The sequence below is a fragment of the Engystomops pustulosus genome, chromosome 6, assembly GCF_040894005.1.
Source record: "Engystomops pustulosus chromosome 6, aEngPut4.maternal, whole genome shotgun sequence".
In the NCBI taxonomy this organism is placed as follows: Eukaryota; Metazoa; Chordata; class Amphibia; order Anura; family Leptodactylidae; genus Engystomops; species Engystomops pustulosus.
Genome location: NC_092416.1, coordinates 121837213 through 121863851, shown reverse-complemented (window position 1 = coordinate 121863851; position 26639 = coordinate 121837213). Strand labels below are relative to the sequence as shown.

Sequence of the window (26639 nt, the reverse complement as noted above, 5' to 3'; positions counted from 1 at the left end):
CAAAACAACGTGGCGTGACATGGAGAAGTAAAATTTCTTCTGGAAAGTTCTGGATTTTCAAAGGTGGAGAGCGAGAAATAGGTGAAAAAACCGTGCGTCCTTAAGGGTTAAATGGTATGAAATGTCTGGCTGTCTAGTTCTAGTTATAAAAGTTCTGCATGTGGTTTGCACAAGTCACTATCATATTGAGCTGCCAGTGTTTTGTTAGTGTGACCTTTATTGGGAAACCTCACATATTATAGATTTCCTCTCGGATCATTGCGCCGATTGTGGGAGTGTTCACGCTGCTGTTGCTAAGGAAGTACAAGCCGAGGCCTGTTGACCGTTGCTAAGGAAGTGAACGCGTCTTCGCCGGGCCTGTTGCTAAGGAAGTGAGAGCCGGCGGTCAGTCGGCATCCGGCGCCCGGACAGAGGGACACAGTGACCGGCTGTGAGACATGGCAGGTGAGGGACGGGCCTCTGGGTGACAGTGGGTGCTGGAGGGGCGGCTGTGCACGGTGGTGGGCGGCGGCCGGGATTGAGCGCAGTGGCTCCCTGTACTGGGTCACAGAGGTCCGGGTATCGGATACAGGACACATGAATGACACCCGGAATACCGGCCCATATGTAACATCCTGTGCCCTGTCTTGTGGATGCCCCTCACAATAACACTCCCTATCTTCCAGTCTGAGCCCTGCCCTGTATGTGCCCCCCGCTCCATATCTTCCGAGCTGTGCCCTGTCTGACGTCATGATGTTATATCTCGTACCTCAGTGGCTTGATGACATGTTTATTGCCTGATCTAATGATGTCATACGACCACTGTTATGGCGTCCTATCTTCTGCAGTCTCACTCATAGACATCATGTCAGTGTCTGGTTTGGGGTCACCATTATATGGCTGTGTGATTATCTCTGCACTGATAATAATGTCTATTATTTAGGTCTTGTTCTAATATTTGTCTACATTTTTACCAGGCTTTATCTTTAATCAGATGTGATTCTCTGGAGTGTAAGGTTATGTTCACATGTACCTCATACAGTGCTGATTTAAAGTATTTTACAGTCCCAACAAAGTGGATGAGATTTTAGTAAATGCAGGTGCTGCAAAATATATATTCACAAAGGAAACTGACCCATCCACACTATGTGTAATTATGCTGCAGATGTTTTATAGCAGTATCATGTTTGACCCCAAATTTCTGTGTGTTAGAGACCCCTGAGGATTTTCATAACACTTATGTCTGCTGACCAGCACAAATCCTTTCCCTCTCACAAGAGATGAAAAGATGTACCCTTTTACTGGTTAAATATCAGGTCTCCAGCACCCCCAAAGCTGCGCCAAAGAGACATACAAATTGGGGCACAGGCTTAATGCTTCCAGTGGTAGGGGATAGCTTTCCAACCTCCTGTCCCCGAGTATATAGTTAGCCCTCCCAATGTCCCCAGTATATAGTACGCCTCCAATATACATCTAGTGTCTGCCCCATTATATAGCCAGCCCCTTTGTAGTATGTAACCAGGCTGCCAACCCCTTTGTAGTATGTAGCCAGGCTGCCAGCCCCTTGGTAGTATGTAGCCAGTGTGCCAGCCCCCGCTAGTATGTAGCCAGCCCCCAGATTACCCAGAACATAAAAAAAAGTCAATACTTGCCTTTCCGACACCCCCCACAGGTCCTCTTCTTGATTCTTCTTCTTACTTCTGGCAGTGGCAGGTCTTTGCATACTGGCGGCGCACCCACTCTGGCATTAGCAGCCGGTGACATAATAGGCTGTGTGCTGGCAACTGCAGGTCCGGCACTACACACACACACACACACACACACACACACACACACACACACACACACACACACACACACACACACACACACACACACACACACACACACACACACACACACACACACACACACACACACGTCAGCGCCTGTTGATGCCGGATTGTGTGTTCGGTCAGCGTGCACAGAACTGCCATGAGAAGAGGACCAGCGGGGGTGTCGGAAAGGTGAGTAATTAATAATAATTCTTTATATAGCGCATACAGATTACGCAGAGCTGCACAGAGTTTGCCAGATCAGTCACTGTCCCCAATGGGACTCACAATCTAATCATTTTTTTAATTGATTATAAGCAGAGTTTGTTTGGTTTTTTTCAGCACATTTTTGTTGTAAGCGTAACATTGTGGTTTTGATCACACATACACACATGTCTGTGTTGGAAATGGAGGGTTTTCGGCCTGCTCACCGTTCCGCTCAGGGAGAAGAACTGCCTTATCTTTTCTGATGGCGGCACTGCTCAGACGCAATGTTCACGCTATACTGTGCCTGTGCAATTTCTATGGTGGCTGTGAGCTAGCCGCCGTTTTTGCAGCTATCTTTAATTGAACAGTTATAAACAAACGGAACATACTGGGTTCTATTACGGACCAAAATTACAAGTGATACAGGAGAGCTATTATAAGTGACATTCCATATACTAGAAAATATGCAATTTGAGTCTTGGGTGACAATGCAAGTAAATGTCTTGTCTTGAAGTCCCACTTCTGTATGTTTGCTAGAGGAGCTTAGTCAAATTTCTGTGTTACAATTCCCCCAGTATATATAGGGTACAGCAAGTTTCTCCCTCGACTTCAAGGATGTCAATCATTAAGGGACACAGATCATGCCAGAAAAGACACACTATTAAGACAAGGGATAACAAACCACTGGGACAGACAGGGGTAGTGGGGGAAGGGGTTAATATCCGAACTGCCCGCCCACACAGAGTGTCCTATCAGTTCCTGGCTCACAGTGTTTCCAGGCCAATAGACCCTAAGGTACCAGTGGATAGGCTGATATCTTCGCCCTCCATGGATTCCAAACTTTATCAAATCTTTTGTATTAAGCAGGCTGCTTAATTGGTCGTTAATCATAATCCATGTTAGTTTGGTCCTGATATAGGAAAAGGGGATGACATTTGATTTCCAGAAACTTGCAATAGCGATTTTAGCTGCTAAGAGGGTATATTGTATCAGTTAAAGCATGGTTTTACGGATTTCCGTGATTCAACCATTCAGGAGAGCAGTTACCGGGTTGAATTGCTGTTGACAGTCCGTCAAATGACAGATCAGATCCCAGACTGTTTTCCAGAGTCTCGCTACAACCTGGCACACAATAGTATATAGTAATATTTTGCCTGTACACATTGATTGACATCTCTTGCAGGAAGATAAAAACCGGTGCATCAGCAGGTACAGCCCCATTCCAGGCACAACAAGAAGCGAATTTATAATATTATGGTTCACTGAGAAAATAATTTTGAAAATGGTAGAGGCTTCGTGCACATAAATGTAGGATTTGCTTGGAAAAATGGATTTCTATGGGCTCACATGCATTGCTGTGGTTACTACAGCCCTTATAGGAGCTGAATTTCCAAGCCGCAAAGCAGTGTTTCTATTACCTTTTAAAATGCAACCAAAGCTCAAGGTGTGAACATGGCCTTTATGTGAAATTGAAGGTTTCCAGGAAAGAGCAGTAAATGAATTGTAAAATCTAAGGCTCGATGCACACAACCAACGTGATTTTAAGCCATGAAAAAACGGTCATTAGGTTCCATATTTCACAACCATTTTGGCATCCGTTTTTCACAAATCCATATGGTGCCATCATATCCTGCATAGCATTGCAAATCATGGGTTTCAAAATTATTATATACATATGTGTATAAAACATACATAGTCAGATTATTCAATAGTAATCCATGGAAAACTGTTCTAATTTGGACATGCTATTCTTTTAACATGGTCCTTCATCTGTATTCAGTGTGCAATTCGTTCACATAAAGTATGGCGCACAATGCCGTTTTACACTGTGGTAGGCATGTGTGCTTAACCCCTTAAGAAACATAAACGTGTATTTTCCTCCTGAGTGAAGACTTTGCTACTTAGGATGGATATCCACATCCTGGAGATTGTACAGGTACCCGCAGTGTGCCCACTTTATCAGCTAAAGGAAGGCTTTGCAGTTGTATAGTGTGTACTGTGCAGTGAATCTGCAGTGTAAGGACTTATTCAGATTGGCGTGTTTGAAAAAATGCTGGCGTGTGATGTCCATTTTCAGTCCGTTTTGTATCCGCATCAGATGGTTTTTCTAATCTATTCTCTGTACAGCCCAGCAACATTTGAGAAAAATCTGTGTGCCATTCATATTTTTTGCAGATCCATTGACTTCTTTGGAGGTTCAAAGTCTGCAGGTGAGAAAAAAAATATTGCATGCTGCTATTTTTTTCTCCCTGTCTGCATATTTGTGAAAAAATTGGATGTGTGAACAGACCCATAGGAATCAATGGGTCAGTATGCCATCCGCAAAAAAAACAATAGCATATGGAACTCAAAAACACCCGTCTGAATGAGCACTAATACAATGTAAGGGATTCATGATAATCCTATATAAAAAAAAAAAAATTATATGTGTCAAATTTGCATGATATATCCCAGTGATGGGCAACCTTTTGAGCTTGGTGTGTCAAAATTCGGCAAAAAACCGAGCATAACTCGGTTGGTGTGTCACCTCGACAAAAAAAAAAAAATAATTTTATGATATTTATAGTTTAAATAACAAATATGTATATTATTTAACTTCTAGGGTACTTTAACCCTAGGAATGTGTGATTGATCTTACCATATACTGCCGTACTACAGTCTGGCAGTATATGGGGATTTTCCACATCTATTACTATGTGCAAAACGCACAATGTAATAGATCGGTTACAATCAGACACGTGTAGAAATGCTTAGTAACCTGTGAACTTTCAGTCATATATAAACTCATAGAACCAGGCTCTATGACTGTGAAAATCTTCTTACATTTATAATTCACGGCCCCCTAAATAAAAAAATTTTAAATTATGCTAATGAGCATGAAGGGCTTTACCAAAGCCCTTCCTTGCTGCAGATTCACACACGGCTACACTGTGCAGGGGCACTATAATCCCCCCCCCACACACACACTGTGTGCCCCTTTTATATCAAAGCTTGAATTTGATGGTAGATTTCCCTTTAGTTAAAGTAATAAGTGAAAATGCCCAAAAAATTTATATTGAAGGGCAAAATACATATGAAATTCCCAACTTTGCTCACTATCTCTGGCCCTTTAAGAGCCATGAACTAGAAGCAGTCCTGTGATCTGATGATGCCGTCACTGGGCGTACTTGCAGTATCATGGTTGGTGCTGATCACAGGTCTGACTGATGCTGGGTATATCATACACTGTTCAGCCTGTTTTCTGAACTCTCAAAAGGCCATTATTACAAGCAGCGGCTTGTGCAACTTAAAGGTATAGTAACTCCTTGAATTCTGCTCCGAGGCTCGGCAGACGGCATGTAACCTAAGAGGGGAAGAGTCATAACAATGTACAGTATATGTTTAGACCGATCAATATATAGCGTCTGCGGCATCGTCTGGTATATGCATTTCCTGGAGTGGAGCACTAAGATGCCCAAGAAAGGAGTAGCAAATTGGTGAACGTGTTGAAAGTAATTTAACCCCTTAATGACCAGACCTAAATGACCAACCCTTTATCACCAAATGCTATTTAGTGTTTTCATGGACATGATTCTGTATCAATTCCTCATGGTTTTCTAGATCTCTGCTTGCTGACCTTCTATAGAAAGCTTCTATGTTTACGTCCAGTGGATAGAAATCTGTCCATGGTCACACAGGTGCATGGCTCATACAGTCACAGACAGTAATCAGAGCTGTGAGTTATATATGAGCTGTGCACCTGTGTGACCATGGGCAGATTTCTGTCCACTGGAAATAAACAATGAAGCTTTCTATAGAATGACAGCAAGAAAACCGTGAGGAATTGATACAGAAAGTATATTGGAAAATTGTATAACTTTCCTTAATTCAAACAATAAAACTTATTTGCTGAAATGGGAATACCCCTTTAAATTAGCAGATTAGCTGAAAGCTGCTCTGTTGTTATGGGCAACCCCTCCACTTTATATGCTCAATCGTTTTCAAAAGCAATTTCAGTATACATGTCAAATGTTACCTATACTCTGCTGTGTTAAAGCCTATATTATACTCTAAAGCTACACTCGCTATTCTGCTGGTACGTATTTCTTCAGAATTGCACCTTCTGCACACAGTGTACTGTACCCCTTCTGTATTTCATAGCTGCACTGGATATTGTTAATACCCTTTTGGGCTTGACTTCAGTCAACTATTAGTGTAGAACATGCTATTCTATTAAGATGGTATTAAAGATCAAATGGTAACTGTTACACATTGTACCTCCAGTGCTGAGAATTATCAGGTTTGTGTCCATACGTATGTGTGTATGATTGATATCCGGTATTCAGAGAGCACAGAAAATACTAATGAGACCCTTCTAATGTGTCAATCCATTATCTATGGTGCACAGGTAGCGACACATTAAACATAAATAGCTTTCTCATTTCCAGTGCTGTGTACAGTTACAAATTTAACAATCAATTAAACAAAAAAATAAGAAATAAACAGTTGTTTTGCCTCAGCAATTCGCTTTTGGATTCCTTTCCCCGTTACTTTTAAATGAAAAAGGTGGATTCCTTCTTGGGTAAGGAGCAGATGCTGTTGGAAAAAGCTGCAAAAACATCCACATGGCTACTGGTATCATCCGCATGTGTTGCTGCATGCCGTAACCCTGTACTTTGTACGGTTCAGCTAGAGGTGTGGGGTGGTGAGGAGCTCCCATCTTTTGGACTTCCTGGGAATTTGTGGATATTGAAGAATGATGCTTGGGCTCCTGGTTGCTGTCCTCCAATACATAGGTGTGTGAGTGTGTATCTTGGGCAGTCTTTTCTTCTGTCATCAGCTTAGAAGCAGACCTCACAATAAGTACAAAAAAGTTGGTCCAATGTAACCTAAGAAAGATATTAACATCCCAAGATAGTAATCAAGCATCACAGAAAGACAGGATATAAATAGGAAATAATCTTTATTCAAAAATTCATAAGTTAAAAACAGGAGTATGCGCACTGGAGAGCTTTTTAACAGTTTTTTCTTATGAATTTTTGAATAAAGATTATTTCCTATTGTTTACATCCTGTCTTTCTGTGATGCTTGAGACCTCACAATAAGGTTACATTCACACGAACGTGATTTTTCCAGTCTTGTATTTCTGTGCTGCATGAATCCGTATATATGTGACAATTTTCATCCGTATCCATATAAAACGCGTTGACTATTGGCTGGCTGATAGAATGCACCTCCCGCTAGTTCTGGATATTGCGCACATATATATACGGCAGAATACAGTGCACAACCATATTCAGCACATATAATTTATAGGTTCCCACAGGCTTCTATAAGGATGTGCGGAAATGTATGATAAAAAAAAAGGAAATGCTCTATATTTTTATATTGCTCACTATATAATACAGTACTGTGGGCAATACGGCCATGTAAATGAATGGCCAAATTGCCCATTATTATGAATGGAACCATTTTCTACCCGTATAAAGGGCTGTTTTCATACATTTGTTTGAATGCAGCCTAACACACAGGCTGCAAACAATGAACCACAGTACAATTGTTTGCGGCCTCTGTTACAGGAAGCATAGAGCAGACATATGGTAAATATTAACTTGAAATAATATGAGTAATAGGTCCTTTATTTAATTCTTAAATAAAAATGTCAATATGTAGCGTTGTATTCATTGCTGATGGTGTTATTCCAGGGGAGTAAAATATGAGAACAGGAAGCAGCGTCTTTACTACAACTCCTTGGAATGATCCTCCGGTGAAATGGTCCACCTCTTCCAATAAAGGCACAATAGTAAATGATGTGCTTCACTATTTATGGTGCATGGACACTGATTGTATTTTGTTGCAGCCTTAATGTTTCTATACGGCTTTACATGCTATGTGTCATTAAATACCTCATGGGTAATGCACACTAATATTGGATGCATGGAATCATGTTTTATAGAAACCTGTTATTTTTGGGGTGAAGACTTTATTCCTTTTTATCACAGCTTTACAAGAAGGCATTGATGCCACACCACCTTATATTTTGGATTGTCTATATATGATATTAATCGTCAAATGTTACATTACACATATTTTAAAGGCAATCTGACACCCCAAATCTACTCCATAAACACCAAATAGTACCTTAGATAATAAAGTAAGTGTGCCTTAATGCTTCTGCTGTGGCTCTTTAATGTTGCAGCTTCATTGAAAAAATTCCTTTTATTTCTCCTCTAGTACAGTATGTCAGAGATCCAGTAGAAGCATTGTGGCATATTTGCTGTGTTGTATAAGGTACTATTTGGGGTTTTTCACATGCTTTTGTCTTTACTGCCCCAACACACTTGATAGTGCTTTTGGTAGTATTTTCTAGTCTGTTTTTTTTTTTTTTTTAATTGGGTGTAGTGGTTAATTATATTTGAGGACTCTAGCATTTACATTACCCTTGTGTGACCTATTGCCACTACAAGCAGTGGCAGTAAGTTGTTTTTTATCTTTTGTTATTAGTTTTTTTTGTAATGGACCTTTGTGAAGCTCTGAGTATTTGAGCTGTGAGCATAGCAACAACAGCAATATTATCTCTTCCTCTCCTGTGACCCACTTTACTGGCACATTGACCTTGAACAGATATCAGGCAGTCTGCCTCTTTCCACAGAGATGACAGATGTTCTGCTGAGCCACTACTGTATGTAATACACTGCATGCTATGGAGACGTACTCGAATTTAATTCTAGAATTACTTTTTTCACAATGTAATCTCCTTTCTTCCTCTTAGGGTGGTAATTAGAAGAGTGGAGAAGTGAATCAGGACCTCAGAACCACCTGAACCAATTCAAGATGTCAAAGTTAAAGAGTTCAGAATCTGTGCGAGTTGTGGTTCGTTGTCGGCCCATGAACAGCAAAGAAACAGCTGCCGGGTTTGAAAAAGTAGTAAATGTCGATGTAAAGCTTGGTCAAGTGTCTGTGAGGATCCAGAAAGGAGCTTCCAATGAGATGCCTAAAACGTTTACCTTTGATGCCGTCTATGATGGTAATTCCAAGCAGGTTGAGCTTTATGATGAAACGTTCCGGCCTCTGGTTGACTCTGTTTTGCTCGGTTTCAATGGAACAATTTTTGCATATGGGCAAACAGGCACTGGAAAAACGTACACAATGGAAGGGATAAGGAACGACCCTGAGAAGAGGGGAGTGATACCAAACTCATTTGATCATATCTTTACACACATTTCAAGGTCCCAGAACCAACAGTACTTAGTGAGAGCATCATATCTAGAGATCTACCAGGAAGAGATCAGAGACCTTCTCTCTAAAGACCAGTCTAAACGCCTGGAGCTGAAAGAAAGACCGGACACAGGTGTATATGTGAAGGATCTTTCATCTTTTGTCACTAAGAGTGTGAAAGAGATTGAACATGTCATGAATGTGGGAAACCAGAACCGCTCAGTTGGTGCAACCAACATGAATGAGCACAGCTCCCGTTCACATGCCATCTTCATGATTACTATTGAGTGCAGTGAGCTTGGTTTGGACGGCGAAAACCATATCCGTGTAGGAAAGCTAAATTTGGTAGATCTGGCTGGAAGTGAACGGCAAACAAAGACCGGAGCCCAAGGGGAAAGACTAAAAGAGGCTACAAAGATTAACCTGTCCCTTTCCGCACTGGGAAATGTAATATCAGCCCTTGTAGATGGCAAAAGCACTCACATACCATACAGGGATTCCAAACTTACTAGATTGTTGCAAGACTCTTTGGGTGGCAATGCCAAAACAGTCATGGTAGCAAATATTGGCCCAGCCTCATATAATGTGGAAGAGACCCTGACCACATTACGTTACTCAAACCGTGCCAAAAACATCAAGAACAAGCCCAGAGTCAATGAAGACCCCAAGGATGCCTTATTAAGGGAATTCCAAGAAGAAATTGCAAGGCTCAAGGCACAGCTAGAAAAAAGGGTTGTGGGTAAAAGACGTAAAAGGGGAAAAAGGAGAATGGGTGTGGATGGAGCGGGAGAGGATGATGAAGATGGTGATTCTTGTGAGGGAGAAGATGAGGTGGAGGATAAAGAAGATTATTGGAGGGAGCAGCAGGAGAAGCTGGAGATTGAGAAGAACGCCATTATAGAAGACCACAGTCTAGTGGCAGAGGAAAAACTTAAACTCTTACAAGAGAAGGAAAAGAAGATGGATGATCTAAGAAGAGAGAAGGAAGCTATGGAAATGTTGTCATCCAAAGTAAAGGTAAAAAGTCTTTTAAGTTAGAAGATGGGAATACACCTAATTTATGAAGTATTATAGAGAGCTGTTGATGAATCCTTCAGAACATAGATCTGATTGTAAATCTCTTATCAAGTGCCATAGGGTTTTACCTTCTACTTTTCATATTCCCATCAATACTGACATCTGGTTTCTATTTAATTCATTGATTCATGGGTCCATTGATTGTCAAATCTACTCTACAGACTAGACTCTAAAGAACTTTCCAAGGTTCAGAAATTAGAGGAGTTATCCACTTTCAGCAAATAATTGATATTGTTTGTGTAAGGAAAAGTTATACAATTTTCCATTATACTTTCTGTATCAATTCCTCACCGTTTTCTAGACCTCTGCTTGCTTTGCTTCTATAGAAAGCTTCAAGTTTACTTCCAGTGGATATAATAAGTCCATGGTGATGTGATGGAGTTGCAGGTGCAAAAGCCGTTATTATCACACAGCTCCTATTACTCTCAGTGATAATAACGGCTCGTTCACCTGCCCTTCCATCACATCAGCATAGACAGATTATATCCACTGGAAGTAAATAGAGGAGCTTTCTATAGAAGTACAGCAAGCAGAGATCTAGAAAACTATGAGGAATTGATGCAGAAAGTATATTGAAAAATTGTATAACTTTTCATTACACAAATAGTAATAAATTATTTACTGAAAGTGGCCAACCCCTTTAATTTCCAAGATGCACTGTTTTATTCATACCTAAGGTGTTGAGTTCAGTAGGTCAGCTCTTGCTGGTCAGTGGTAGTAGTCCACTAAACTGTGTTTTGCCTTGCTGTCAATGAACAATCAGGGGTTCTTATTACTTATTGGAGAGGACCAACGTAGATATTAGGTGACATGTGTTACTGACCATAAATGATGCCACATTGTTAGATGTAACATTATGCATATTAGCCTTCTGCCGTATAAAAATTCTTGATGTATTGAGTGCCTGGCTTTGGTGCAAGATTTTATCCGCTATTCAAGTCATTGCATTATTATACTCTCCGGTGCCTGTCTATTTAATCAGCTGAGATCTTTATCAGCTGTCGCCATAATTTAGCACCCTCATGTAAGCTATGAAATATCTTTTCTACTATTGCATCTTTCACACTAAAACATAACTGTTTGATATATTTGTCTTCAATTCCATATGGAAATGAGCTGAAAAGAATAATTTTTAGAGGCTAGAAAGTGAACATTGCTTCAGATGCTCCACTTTTGGGCTGTATTGCACAACCATGGGACTGGTGTCATTGTAAAGAGAGTCTCATCTTTCAAAATGTATCAAATTGGTGGTTCTGTTTATTTAAAAACTTTGATTACCGGCAATAAAAGCCGTATTTGGGAATTGGATCTTTATCTGTAACTCAAATTCCCAGCTATTTCTAACTGTCCCCATCTCCAATTCTTTAGTATACAGAACCACAATCCTTCTCATATTCACTATGACCAGTAACATGGTACCTCTATTCAGTCCAAGTTAGAAGTGTCTGAAGTAGTGCTGCTCCTCCATCCTCCTAAAAGACTTTGCATAAGACTTTGGAGTCTATTTTATTTTTTTATAGGTATGTAGGAAAGGCAGAATGATGGAAAGGATATATCATACCCTACCTAAGGGTGCTGGTAGTTCGGCTGCTGACAGGTTCCCTTTAAGGGCCCATAACCTCTTCACATCCTAATTCTTAGCATGGATATGTTTTCCTGGTTGAATATAAAGGAAATTCTGAGTAGCGTATTGTTATATCAGCTTGTCACCCTTTATGTACACTAATGCGGAGGCTGTCTCTTAGGCTATGGAGAGTAAACTTCTTGTTGGTGGAAAGAATATTGTTGACCATACCAATGAACAGCAGAAGATCTTGGAGCAGAAAAGACATGAGATCGCTGAGCAGGCAAGTACTAGATCTACTTGAAAATGCCTAAATCTACACTACAAGGCGCAGAAGTCTAAATTATGTCTACTTAATCTAGAAACGTAGAGAGAGGGAGATGCAGCAGGAGATGGATAGTCGTGATGAGGAGACGCTGGAGCTGAAAGAGACGTACAGTTCCTTGCAGCAGGAGGTTGACATCAAAACTAAGAAACTCAAAAAGGTGAGTTTTGTGTTAATGTTTATCACTCCACAGTTTGGGTGGCACAATTTAAGGCCATCACTCATTTCCCTTTGTTTCTCAGCTCTTTTCCAAGCTTCAGGCAGTTAAAGCGGAGATCCATGACTTACAGGAAGAACACATCAAAGAGCGCCAGGAACTGGAGCAGACGCAGAACGAACTTACCAGAGAACTGAAGTTAAAGTGGGTATCTGAAGCGCTATGACAAATCTATTATTATCTCTGCCAAATGGTATAGTCAACAGCAGAAAACAGGGAAAGGTCTCATGGGTATCTAGATGCAATTGCAAAAACTTGCAAATCAAAGTTGAAGCAGCTTTTTGGGGATGCCATTAACTTGAGACACCCTGCTCCCCGACAGCGTATACAACCCCTCTAATGAATCTCTGGGTGAGTCTGCATGACTTCATCAGCAGATATATGGTATCTGGTTGCTTGTGGTCTTGTGTCCCTGTAATCTGTTTAGGAAATGGAGAGCAGGATGTGTGAATTATTTATCAGGCTGTTTATATCTGCTTTATAATTGCAGACATTTATAACAAACAGACTTTGAATCATCACTACAATGGCACATTCCTCATTACACAGGCTCAAAGCTATGGAAAAGAATGAGACCCAGTTTTATTACACCCTATTTCAGAGTTTGTCTGGGATTACCTATATTTTTACTATGAAAATTACATGCTGCACTGCTGTTGCCCGCCTGCTACAGCTATAGTGGCTATTTAGATGGGCTACTTTTAAGTGTTGGTACCAGCCTTGATGGCCAGTGCTATTTTTTTTTTTTACATAAAGAGTTTTATACCTATCACAGAATGTGCTTATTTACATTAGAGGATTCAATTTGGGACTTTTCTCTGCCAAACTAGTCAAGAGGTAGCTTATATCCATAGCGGAGAAGCTGTTCCATCCAGTCATATGATTGGTACCTTCAGAGGTTAATAATTTGGCAGAAGTGTGTCAGATGCTGCATTTAAAGGCCATTTACCATTAGTTTTACTAACCATTTCCTAAGGAACTATTCTTCTCAGGACTTCTTTTACTATAACTCTATTTGCCAAGATTTTGCAATAGAGTTATAAAAATTATGCTCCCGCTACATCACCAGAGCAAATCGTCTTTTAATTTATTCACTCCTACGTTACGCGACCAGTCTCACCTGGTCCGTGACGTCACCTGCTCTATGTATTGTGGACAGGCTGGACTTGTAGAGTAACATAGGACTAAATAAATGATATGACAAGGTGCTCTGAGGCTCTCCGTTGAAGTAGCCACTGATTAGCATAATTTTGAAGATTATATTACCGAAATTGCGGCGTATAATAATAAAAGAAGTGCCGAGGAGCATAATTCCTCAGGATATGATTAGTAGGATATTTCTACCTTCAGTAAAACTGGTGGTAGATGTCCTTTAAAAGTAACCTGTCGACAGAAATGTACCTAATAAACAGCTGCCGTTATGTTGTTAAGCAGCTAAAGCCCTTCCAGTTCATGTCTCTTTTATTGCCTAGTGTGGTGCCATTATCCAGATAATCAACATTGAAGTGAGATGTAGTAGATCTGGTTGTGTAAAGTAACAGAAGCAGAGCCTTTAACAATGAAGTTGAGCTCTCCCTTCATCAGAATGCCTTCTTCATTGTAATTGGTGTTTCTACATCCAGGAACATCATAACTGGCTCCCCGAGAATCTAGTGTGTCATGTCATTCGCATCACATCAGACATTATCATTAAGGGAGAACTTGACTTCAGTTCTAAAGTCTCTTTATACAACCAACAATTTCAAATTTGATTTTCAGAATGATGGGGCATGAAAGAAACTGGATCTGGAAGATGTTAATCTGCTTGACAAGATGCTCAAAACCAGTTATTAGGTTAATTTCTATTGACATGGAAAACAATAGGAATAGTTCCAGCACTCCAGTATTTTATTTGTCATAACAACTGGTAAAAGCCATCCATAATGAACAGTTTACACGTTGCAGACTTGGCAGAGTCTTTAACGCCCATCATAAAATACATCAGGCTGTCGTAAATGGGAGTATGGATAGGGCTCACGGACAAATCTCACTGCCTGAGAAAAAGAACACTTAAAATATTAAATTTTAATTCAATCAATTTAAAAAAGGGCCACTCTTCAGCCACTAGAAATTCAGTATATCAGGCGTATTCAGTGTATGTATTGGGGATCGGGACTATATTGCTACTCCCACTCATATCACCCCCTTTATTTATTATTGTTTCCTAATTAACATACAACTGACTAGAAAATGTGTCACACACACGCAGTCATGATTTAACCAGTTGAGGTCACTGCATACTGCTAACACACAGTCCACCAGTAGAGTGCTATTCACATTAACTATAACTTGCACTCTAACTAATCCTATGTTTGTCCTCCGCCTGACGCGTTTCTACACTCCCCAGCAGGGTAGTGTGTCATCAGAGGCTTAAAGGTAGAACCTATAGGATATCGCCGATACACAGAATCATATTTATGTGTGTATCGGCCGGCGTCACCCGGCACTATTGAGGCCGTAGACGCGCGCGGCAGATCGCGCGAAGTATAAAGGGTAAGCCACGCCCACAATGGGAGGAGCTACCTCCGAAAGTGGCCAATCGCGGCAGGACCCCAGAAGAGGGCTCGTCCCCTGATTGACAGATTGAGAAACCAGGGACCTAGCAACTTCAGCAGTATCTGTAAGTATACCCCATAGTCGCCGATGCAAATTGCAATCCATTTAGTTGTGTTCCCATGCCCAGGATTGTTTAATACATGCATGGCCCCCACATCGGATTGCATCAAATTCAACAAAAGAGTTATTTGAGGATCGTATTGCGGTTTATATACTCCAAAAAGTTCTGACAAATCCATGATGACAGAAAGAGTGTACAGTGAAAGGATCCATCATACAGTAAAGGATGTTCAATAAAAGGGATGGAACTAGGGTGGTATAGGCCAAGAGCACACTGAAAAAATATAGAGGAAAAGAATATAAAGGTACCATCCATGAGGAGATGGAATGAGGTTACTCATGAAGATCATAAGAAACAGCTATAATTTATTAGATCATTGAGACCCCGGGGTTTCTCTGTGGCCAACACACAAATCCATCTCGCCTCGCGTTGGAGGAGGACACGATCAAAGTCCCCTCCACGCGCTGGAGGTGTCACCAATTCCACCCCCTGAAACTTAATGCTCAGGGGGTCACCATCATGATTGTCCCATACATGACGGGCGATCGTGGTGTCTTTGGAATTTTTAATATCCCTGACATGTTCTCGGATTCGCACCCGGAATTCCCTAAAGGTCTTTCCGACGTACTGGATGCCACATTGACATGTACCCAGGTAAATCACCCCCATGCTTTTACAGTTAATAAATTGTCTGTTTTTAAACACTCGCTTGGTTGATGTGCTGGTGAATGATTTACTCGTGGCGATGGATTTACAAGCCTTACATGACCCACATTTGAAGGTACCAGTGGGTGGTTTAGGCATCCAAGTACCGACCATGGGTGGTCCAAGATGGCTATGGACCAATTTGTCCCGCAAATTTTGACCTCGTCTATATGTAATTTGCGGGACATCGCCCACTTGGTCCCCTATATCCGGGTCCAATTTAAGGACCTTCCAGTGGGTGGACAGGATATCCCTCACTTGTTGGTATCGAGAATCATAGGTCCCTATGATCCTTGCAGTGCCGGGCGAGGGATCCCTAGTTTTAGGAACAAGGAGATCATCCCTATTGCTGGTAATGGCCGCCTGATACGCAGTTCTTAAAACATCATCAGGGTACCCTCGATCTTTAAATCTCGATCTGAGGTCCGCTGCGGCTGATAGGTATTCAGCCATGTCTGAGCAATTTCTCCTAATTCTGAGATATTGCCCCTTTGGTATGCCGCGTTTCAGCGCTTTAGGATGCCAACTGTTCCATACCAGAAGGGAGTTTGTTGCTGTAGATTTCCTGAACACCTTGGTGCTCAGCCTACCCGATTCAGTTTTTGTGATGGATAGGTCCAGAAAGGAGATAGTGTGTGATTGGATCTCTGAGGTCTACAGCAACAAACTCCCTTCTGGTATGGAACAGTTGGCATCCTAAAGCGCTGAAACGCGGCATACCAAAGGGGCAATATCTCAGAATTAGGAGAAATTGCTCAGACATGGCTGAATACCTATCAGCCGCAGCGGACCTCAGATCGAGATTTAAAGATCGAGGGTACCCTGATGATGTTTTAAGAACTGCGTATCAGGCGGCCATTACCAGCAATAGGGATGATCTCCTTGTTCCTAAAACTAGGGATCCCTCGCCCGGCACTGCAAGGATCATAGGGACCTATGATTCTCGATACCAACAAGTGAGGGATATCCTGTCCACCCACTGGAAGGTCCTTAAATTGGACCCGGATATAGGGGACCAAGTGGGCGATGTCCCGCAAATTACATATAGACGAGGTCAAAATTTGCGGGACAAATTGGTCCATAGCCATCTTGGACCACCCATGGTCGGTACTTGGATGCCTAAACCACCCACTGGTACCTTCAAATGTGGGTCATGTAAGGCTTGTAAATCCATCGCCACGAGTAAATCATTCACCAGCACATCAACCAAGCGAGTGTTTAAAAACAGACAATTTATTAACTGTAAAAGCATGGGGGTGATTTACCTGGGTACATGTCAATGTGGCATCCAGTACGTCGGAAAGACCTTTAGGGAATTCCGGGTGCGAATCCGAGAACATGTCAGGGATATTAAAAATTCCAAAGACACCACGATCGCCCGTCATGTATGGGACAATCATGATGGTGACCCCCTGAGCATTAAGTTTCAGGGGGTGGAATTGGTGACACCTCCAGCGCGTGGAGGGGACTTTGATCGTGTCCTCCTCCAACGCGAGGCGAGATGGATTTGTGTGTTGGCCACAGAGAAACCCCGGGGTCTCAATGATCTAATAAATTATAGCTGTTTCTTATGATCTTCATGAGTAACCTCATTCCATCTCCTCATGGATGGTACCTTTATATTCTTTTCCTCTATATTTTTTCAGTGTGCTCTTGGCCTATACCACCCTAGTTCCATCCCTTTTATTGAACATCCTTTACTGTATGATGGATCCTTTCACTGTACACTCTTTCTGTCATCATGGATTTGTCAGAACTTTTTGGAGTATATAAACCGCAATACGATCCTCAAATAACTCTTTTGTTGAATTTGATGCAATCCGATGTGGGGGCCATGCATGTATTAAACAATCCTGGGCATGGGAACACAACTAAATGGATTGCAATTTGCATCGGCGACTATGGGGTATACTTACAGATACTGCTGAAGTTGCTAGGTCCCTGGTTTCTCAATCTGTCAATCAGGGGACGAGCCCTCTTCTGGGGTCCTGCCGCGATTGGCCACTTTCGGAGGTAGCTCCTCCCATTGTGGGCGTGGCTTACCCTTTATACTTCGCGCGATCTGCCGCGCGCGTCTACGGCCTCAATAGTGCCGGGTGACGCCGGCCGATACACACATAAATATGATTCTGTGTATCGGCGATATCCTATAGGTTCTACCTTTAAGCCTCTGATGACACACTACCCTGCTGGGGAGTGTAGAAACGCGTCAGGCGGAGGACAAACAGAGGATTAGTTAGAGTGCAAGTTATAGTTAATGTGAATAGCACTCTACTGGTGGACTGTGTGTTAGCAGTATGCAGTGACCTCAACTGGTTAAATCATGACTGCGTGTGTGTGACACATTTTCTAGTCAGTTGTATGTTAATTAGGAAACAATAATAAATAAAGGGGGTGATATGAGTGGGAGTAGCAATATAGTCCCGATCCCCAATACATACACTGAATACGCCTGATATACTGAATTTCTAGTGGCTGAAGAGTGGCCCTTTTTTAAATTGATTGAATTAAAATTTAATATTTTAAGTGTTCTTTTTCTCAGGCAGTGACTTTTGACACTTGAACACAAATCTCTTTATCTTTATTCTGTTTTGAACTCACGGACAAATCTCTCTCCATACACGGCAGGTGGGCAGTGCTGGCACCGACCGTTGACAGGCATGCTTCAGGGCGACGTCATCTTTAAATGGCCTATTAGATGCTCCCATAGCTGTCATTAGTAATTCTATATTACAATCTGCTCAGTTGTATTGCAGTATATTTTATAAGTGATCAGACCCCCTGGGTTCAAGTACCCTAGTGGGACTGAAATAATAGTTAAAAATATTGAAAAAAAACTAAAAATTGTAATCACCCCCTTTACCTAGAACACATATAAAAGTAAACAAGTAAAATCGTAAATATATTAGATATCGCCGCTTTTCAAAATGGCTGATCTATTATAAAATAAGAAGAACTGCTATTAGCAATGGAACCCATAACGGTAAATAGTGCCTAAATGTTCGAATCGCCTTTTGCCTCCAATAAAAAGTGATCCAAAGATTGTACAGTTTTCAAAATGGTATAAATGAAACGCGATCCGATCCCGCAATCATTGATCAACTTACACCACTCAGTACACTGAAGTATGAAAAAGTTACAGGTGTCAGAATATGACAATGCAAGTATTTAGGAATTGAGACATAATCAAACAATATAAATATGGTACCCTGTTTCCCCGAAAGTAAGACAGTGGGTCTTTTGGGGGTAAAAAGAATGTATGACACTGTCTTACTTTCGGGGTATGTCTTATATTGGAAAAAAATGTCGATTTTTGTTCAGGCGGGGGGGGGGGGGTGTTTTAACACAAACTATAGTACTGTGCAAGCAAACACACTGACACACACTACATTCATACATTATACATGCATACACAATGTTCACATATAGATCAGGCATCACACCTATATACACACTACACAAAAACACATAAACATACATACTTTTCAGTGTTTCTGATGGGCACTGACTGCAGGGCTGAGTAGTAGCTGGTCCAGGATGACATGTGCTTCCCTGCTCCCCCCCCCCCCTCCTGTTTGGACTGATGTAGCAGAGTTTAGCAGCTACACAGGAGGGGGAGGAGCTGCTCCAGTAACATAGAGCAGGAAGCTTCTCCCTCAGCTCCATGCTGCAGACTCCACAGTGTGCAGCGCTGTCTCCTCTGCCTTGAGTCATGTGACCGGAGCCTGCACGGAGTAGCTGAGCTCCGGTCACATAATCTTCTATTGGGCCGGGAGCTACAGCAGTGACATGAAGAGGCTGCATTGACATGAAGCGGCTCCGTCCGCTCTAACTATGTCTTACTTTCGGGGTACGTCTTTCATTAGCCGACCCCCGTAAAACACCCACTACGTCTTACTATCGGGGGTGTCTTTCTATCGTGTCTTTCGGGGGTGTCTTTCTAACATGGTATAACTGAAATCGTATTGATCCAAAGGATAACAGAGGTGTCATCTCGAGCGCACGTTGAAAGCCGTTCAAATAAAACCCATCAGAATATGGTGCAAATTTGTTTTTTTGCTCATTTAACCGCCATTGGACTTTTTTCAAGCTTCCCAATGCATAGCACAGAATATTAAATGGTGCCCATTGAAAATAAAATTTGTTGGACATAAAACAAGCCCGCATATAGCCTTGTAAACAAAAAAAACTAAAAAAAAGTTGGAAGGAGGAGTAAAAACCGGAAATTAAAAAAAAAAATGAAAATAACTTGGTCTTGAAACGATTATAATAACATTGTCTGAAACACATAAACTGCTCATTAGTGTTGTTATGACAAATAAAGACTAATATTAAGACCATACCAGGAATTTTTGGAGCTGTTCCTATTGTTTTCCCATGAAGATACGCGTGCCTATCCTGCATTTTGTTTTGTGACACACTTACTTTGTTACTTTGGTCCTATTAAGAGAAACGCCTTTTATAAGCACTGAGCCGGTTTGGACTTCTGTCCTCTCTTTCTAATTTCTGTTGACAAGTTCCCTTTAAAGACAACATGCCCTGTACATTTTATCACCTCCTTTCATGTCATATGTATTTGTTACCTGCTATTTTCTGGTTTTACTTTCTGAATCAATGAATTCATGATTGGATCACAAGATGTTTGATGACTTCTGGCCCTTTTACACCCCAGGCATTTGATCATTGAGAATTTCATTTCAATGGAAGAGAAAAACAAAATGATGAATCGCTGCTATTTTGAGGAAGAGGAGGATCAATGGAAGCTTCACCCAATCAGCAGGCTGGAGTGAGTACTCAATTACATGGATCTACCTTCTGTTCTAACCTCCTTTGCATCCGTCTTAACCGCATTTTTATTTTCATAGAAATCAGCAAATGATGAAAAGGCCCACGTCTGCCATAGGCTACAAGAGGCCGCTGTGTCACCATGCCAAGATGTCTATGATGGTCCGGCCTGACCCCAGATACCGGGTATGAAAACTGCTCCATGTAAAGCACATTGGGGCACATTTACTTACCCGGCCCATTCGCGATCCAGCGGCGCGTTCTCTGCACAGGATTCGGGTCCGGCTGGGATTTAAGATGGTAGTTCCTCCGCCGTCCACCAGGTGGCGCTGCAGCGCCGAAAATAATCTTAACGCCCCGGAATGCACCATCCCATAGAAGGTGAAGGTGAGCGCTCCCCAAGCGACACATTTTCGGTTTTTAAATGCGGCGGTTTTTCCGAATACGTCGGGTTTTCGTTCGGCCACGCCCCCCCGATTTCTGTCGCGCGCATGCCGGCCCCGATGCGCCACAATCCGATCGCGTGCGCCAAAAACCCGGGGCAATTCATGTACAAGCGGCGCAAATCGGAAATATTCGGGTAACACGTCGGGAAAACGCGAATCGGGCCCTTAGTAAATGACCCCCATTGACTCCTATAAATTGGTCGCAAATGTTCTGTTTTTACATTTTTATCAACTGCACAAATACATTTCACTTGCACTGCTACACTGCAAAAAGTACTCAGCTACTCGGCTCAGAAAGAGGGTGCTCTTGTAGCACTCCTTCACCAAAAGAGTGATGAGGACGTGGTGTTCCATACCCTGCATATAGAACATACAACGTGTTTATCTGTTGACAATAAAAATAGCTTGGGTGACAAAAACTGTCCTAAATGTTATATTTATCAGGTACACTTTGGATAAATAAATTAAACAGTGCTGTTTTGCCCTTTCTTTTTTAATATTAAGGGCTTGAGACACTTTTTAAAGGGGTTTGCCCATGAAAGAAAATTCTCAAATTTCCACCCCCTAGTGATGTTTACACAATAAAGATCATTTTTAAGCCCTTACTTTACAAAGTTTTATTGCTATTTTAGCTCCTATCACTCGGTGATGGTCAGTGTAAGATTCCAGATTGTGGATGGGGACACACACATTATGATCCCTGTAGTGCTGTGAGATAGTGTCATGACAATGTGATGAGATTATCAGGGTACAGGTTTATCTACACTTTCATTTAGTTTCTGAACATTGTACTTTCTCCCCTCTGCTATCACAGCCATTACATACTGTCAGCTCTACTATATACCCCCCTCTCTCTGCTCTGGATAAAGAACTTGCCTGTAGCTTGAAGCTTTACACTCCTCACACTGTGATGCCGACAGGAAATCAGTGTCTATGTCAGTGTGTTAGAGCTTGTCCTGGAATGCAAGGAGAGGGGCCCTTGCAGGGAGCAGAGGGAGAGAGAAGATCCAAGCGTCAGGCAAGATGGCTGCCGACCCTAAAGTCAGAAGATCCGGGGTTGGAAACCAGGGGGAACTGAAATTGTATACACCAGGACTGATAGAGACTTGCCTTTAAGGACTTATATGACTAAAACAGACACTGCCTTGCAAAAGGGGACTGCCAAACTTTAAGAAGCTTTGAATATAAATGCCCAAATGACTTCGTTTATTGATAATGTTATGAATACTGCTGAGGTTTTCATTACACGGTTATTTATAACAATCGCTAATATATGACATAAACCTTTTAAAACAAACCTGTCATCAGCTAAAAAAAATAATTGCATATAAGACATGCTTTATTGCCATGCACCTTTTTCTCTGTTCCTACCACCTGCCATCAAAGTGGCACACACCTTGTAACTGGATCTATTGTATCTCAATAAAATATATTCAAATTTGCCTAATTACTGGAAAGATTGAATCTTTTGTAACTAAATAGAAAGAGGGTCTTGCTTTGTAGTGGTTTAAAAGCAGGTGACAGGTTCCCTTTAATTGTCCTCAACCACCAGAAATGTTAATAGGGTTGTCCATTTTAAGCACATTACAGCAGATAACCGATATTGTTTGTGTAATGGAAAATTGTACAATTTTTCAATATACATTTTGTATTATTTCATCTCTGTTTTCTAGATCACTGCTTGCTATTCTTCTATAAAAAGTTTTTTATGATCACTTCCTGTAGATAAACCGTCTTCCATAGTCATGTCACACAGGTGCATGTTAGCATCACACACCGGTGTAATAACCGGTTCAGGACTGGGCCCTTTCCTGTTTTTTCATTTCCATTTTTCACTCCCCACCTTCAAAAATCTAACTTTTTTTATTTTTAAACGTAAAGCGCTGTGTGACGGCTTTCTGTGTGACGGCGTAACAAATTGCACTTCATAGTGGCGGTATTTATTATTCCATGCTGTGTACTGGGAAGCGGAGAAAAAAATTCCAAATGCTGTGAAAATGGTAAACAAACGCATTTGCGCCGTTTTCTTGTGGGCTTGGATTTTACGGCTTTCACTTCACGTGCCAAACGACATGTCTACACATTTGTATAGGTTTTATAATGTTTTCATACATTTGCAAAAATTAAAACCTCATGTACAAAATTTTTTATTTGCGCTAATAACTTTTTTATACTTCAATGTACGGAGCTGCGAGTGGTGTCGTTTTTTGTGACTTTTGATGATGTTATCAATTAATTTATTTTCAGGACTGTACGACCTTTTGATCACTTTTTATAGAATTTAAAAAAAAAAAAATTAAATGGAAAAAAGTTCAATTTTTTACTTTAGGTGCGGTTTTACGTTACAGGGTTAAACGCAGTGAAAAACCGTTATTATATTTTGATCGGGCATTTTCGGACGCGGCAAAACCTAATGTGCTTATGATTTTTACTGTTTATTTATATCAGTTCTAGGGAAAGGGGGGTGATTTGAATTTTTAGGTTTTTTTATTATAATTTTTTTAACTTTTTATTTTTACTATTTTTCAGACTCCCTAGGGTACTTTAACCCTAGGTTGTCTGATTGATCCTACTATATACTGCCATACTACAGTATAGCAGTATATGGGGATTTTACTTCTCATTCATTACAATGTGCTGTTAGCACATTGTAATGAATGGGTTAAAACGAAGTGGCCTCGAGTCTTCGGAAGACCCGAGGCTACCATGGGACGGATCGTCGCTTCCCAATGACGTCACGGGGAGCGACGATCCTCGGAAAGATGGTGGCACCCATGCAATCAGCAAGAAAATACCCACGATCGGTGCTGGCAATATGTAGCAAAGACTTACCGGCTATGGAGAGGGCTCAGCCCATGCACCGGGACCCGGTGTTTGGACTGGTGTTTATCTACAGGAGATAAACAATGAACCTTACTGCTGCGTGACAGCATGCTGACAACAAGCAGAGATTTTAGAAACTGTGAAGAATTGTTATAGAAGGTATATTGGAAAAATGTATACCTTTTTATTACACAAACAATATCAATTATTTTCTGGAATGTGCTTAAAGTGGACAACCCCTTTAATGTAACCTGGCACTGCCCTACCATGAGTGCACTGACAAACACTTTTAGGGCCTATTCACAAATAGTCATATTCACTGATGGCTTACTTGCTCTTTATTTTTTATGCTTTTTTTTTCAACAGATCTGGTTAACAATATTTTAGATGTGAAAAAAAGATGCATATACCAGACTTAAAAGTCTTAAAAGGGTCAGCTTGCTTGCCTTGGATCTTGGATAGCATACTGAGGAAAAAAAAAGTGACTCCCAGATATTAACCCCAGACTGCCCTAGAAGAACATGAATGTTGGCTGATTTGTATCTCAATATTAAAATGTTTGTTAATATTTATTTATTGAGATTCTCTATGTAATGGAAGGTTACCCACTCATTGGCTTATGCAGAACATTGGCAGTGATGTAGCTGTAAGGCATAAGGACCTTGGGGTTAAATGTTGACAGTCTTATATTAGGACTGTTACAAAGGCTGAACATCCAGCCTGCTATCATTGATTGTGATTTTCCCATAATAATGACTAAGTACAGTATTTAACAGCAATAGGTCACTGGGGAGTGGTCAGTACTTTCAATGGCATCATGTTCACTTCACCACTTTTTCTCTTATAGGCTGAGAATATTGTTTTGCTAGAGCTTGATATGCCAAGTCGGACAACTCGTGACTATGAGGGGCCGGCTGTGGCCCCCAAGGTCCAAGCTGCTTTGGAAGCTGCTCTGCAGGATGAGGACGACATCCAGGTAGATGCCTCAACGTTTGAGAGCTCTGCTAGTAAAAAATCCAAAGCCAGGTGAGTGGTCTTACAGGTTTTAAGACAGGAAGGATTTATTGGTGTTTGTCCTGCACATCCCTGACTTCAAGGATGGCCCATCCCAAAATTTATAATTACTATAGGGAAGCTCAGTGGGGCTGATTGACTTAAATCCCCACAGTCAGACCCCCAGGGATCAGACACTAATCTGCTATGCCGTGGATAGGAAATCCGTCTTTAATGTTGAAACTCTTTAATAGAACCTTTCTAGAATGTTTTTTATGGTAATTTATGGGTGATTAGTGTCTTAGTGAATTAACCTTATTAAACCCATCACAAGTTAGTCATGATCAGTGACTCCACCATAGCCATGCTGTTACTGCACTTCTCATTAACTATTGTCCAAATGGAAATTGAATTTGTGTACTTTTTGTACCCACTCTCTTATGTTGTAAATCCTTATATTTGTTCTTCCATTATTTTCAGACCTAAGACTGGCCGAAGAACTGCTCCACCTCCTGGTCAATCTGGATCTTCGCATTTTCCACAATCAAGAGGATTGGTTCCAAAGTAATGTAAGAAATTTTAGCTGTAACTAAGACTCTTGAATCAGTAGATGAAGTAGTAGGATGAACTGACTAGAAGATGAACTGCACGTGCCACAGGGCAGATCCCAACTCTTCTATGGCCATGCATCCCGCAAGGTGAAGATGGGAATCATCCATACGTAAACAAAAGGCTTGTAACATGGCAACAAATTTGTGCTCGGCATGACTTCATCTATATGGAAAGTGTGATGGTGTCGGAGTAAATTTGGAATGGATCGAAGGACGTGGAGACCATAAGTGTACTCGGCTCCACCTGAAATTGGGTGTTATCTGTACACATAAGATGTACCAGACACTCAGCCTCTGCACTGATCTCTTAACACCCTCACCTTTCTTTTCTGGTATTTATCCTTTTTTTAAAAAAAAAACTTAGATGTATATTTAGTCGTCCACTTTTATACTGTAAATTTGAGCAATGAGGTACGGTATTGATCAGACACTAAGCTTGCTGTGTTCTCTCTATGCTCAGTGAAGGAGATCAAAGGGTAGACATCATAGAGTTCCCCTGGTATTCACAATTACAAGTGCTCCAATCCACTTCATGCCGTCTGCCATTTTGCTGCTTTGTATTGTGACTGCACTCAGTTTCTTGTTTGGCGTTAAGTGTTCATGGCTATGCTTGCTTGTTTGTTTGTGTCCTTTCATGCTTCCCTCTCTGACATTTAGCCCTGGAGGTGCAATGTGATTGGGAGGCACTGCACGTCCTTGGCCTTATCTGAAGGAGCCATAGGTACTGTGAATTTTATAGGGCAACATGATGCAGTGATGGCTTCTTCCCCGTCCAGGAACAAGCAGGAGGGAGATCTATTTATTTGTACTTTTGTCTCTCGGTGAATGTATATTTAAATAAAATCTCTTTTCTGCACCAGAGAGAGTGTGTCCTCCTTCACCATCCATGTGACCCTTACAGCTCTAATATTTTTACATTTCACCCTTTGTGAAGCTGTACTTTTATTATGAAACTATGATGGGGAATTGAAAGGGAAGACTAGTTTTGTTTGGGACACTGTGGTTGGCACTGATAGATTTATTTTTTATTGAAGCTGAATTGTACTGTTTTATTTTAATAAAATAGTAAAAACTTGCCACTTAAATGTAGAATACGGTACTTCATTTGACTTCAAGTGCCAACTCCGCACAGTGGAAAAAAATGTATATTGCCAATGTATACTATCTTTAATGAGGTATTTAAAAAAGAAAGAAAGGGGTTTACATTTATATGGAGTGGATATATGGAATATTCTTCCAC

At 41.2% G+C, this 26639-nt stretch overlaps 1 protein-coding gene across 1 annotated transcript; it reads left to right on the top strand.

Moving 5' to 3' along the window:
- Positions 1 to 296: 296 nt before the first annotated feature.
- Positions 297 to 26260, top strand: KIF3B (kinesin family member 3B). Its single transcript, XM_072110729.1, has 9 exons — positions 297 to 444; positions 8752 to 10214; positions 12020 to 12121; positions 12201 to 12323; positions 12406 to 12524; positions 20414 to 20527; positions 20607 to 20712; positions 24643 to 24821; positions 25269 to 26260. The coding sequence occupies exons 2-9, from the start codon at positions 8814 to 8816 to the stop codon at positions 25354 to 25356; spliced, it is 2232 nt and encodes a 743-aa protein (XP_071966830.1). The 5' UTR covers positions 297 to 444; positions 8752 to 8813; the 3' UTR covers positions 25357 to 26260.
- The last annotated feature ends 379 nt before the right edge of the window (positions 26261 to 26639 follow it).

Excerpts from the sequence above, each read along its gene's own strand:
- KIF3B (XM_072110729.1), top strand. The coding sequence starts at position 8,814 with ATGTCAAAGTTAAAGAGTTCAGAATCTGTGCGAGTTGTGGTTCGTTGT. Across the intron at positions 12,122-12,200 it reads GACATGAGATCGCTGAGCAG|AAACGTAGAGAGAGGGAGAT; the intron begins GCAAGTACTAGA and ends TACTTAATCTAG. Across the intron at positions 20,528-20,606 it reads CACCCAATCAGCAGGCTGGA|AAATCAGCAAATGATGAAAA; the intron begins GTGAGTACTCAA and ends TTATTTTCATAG.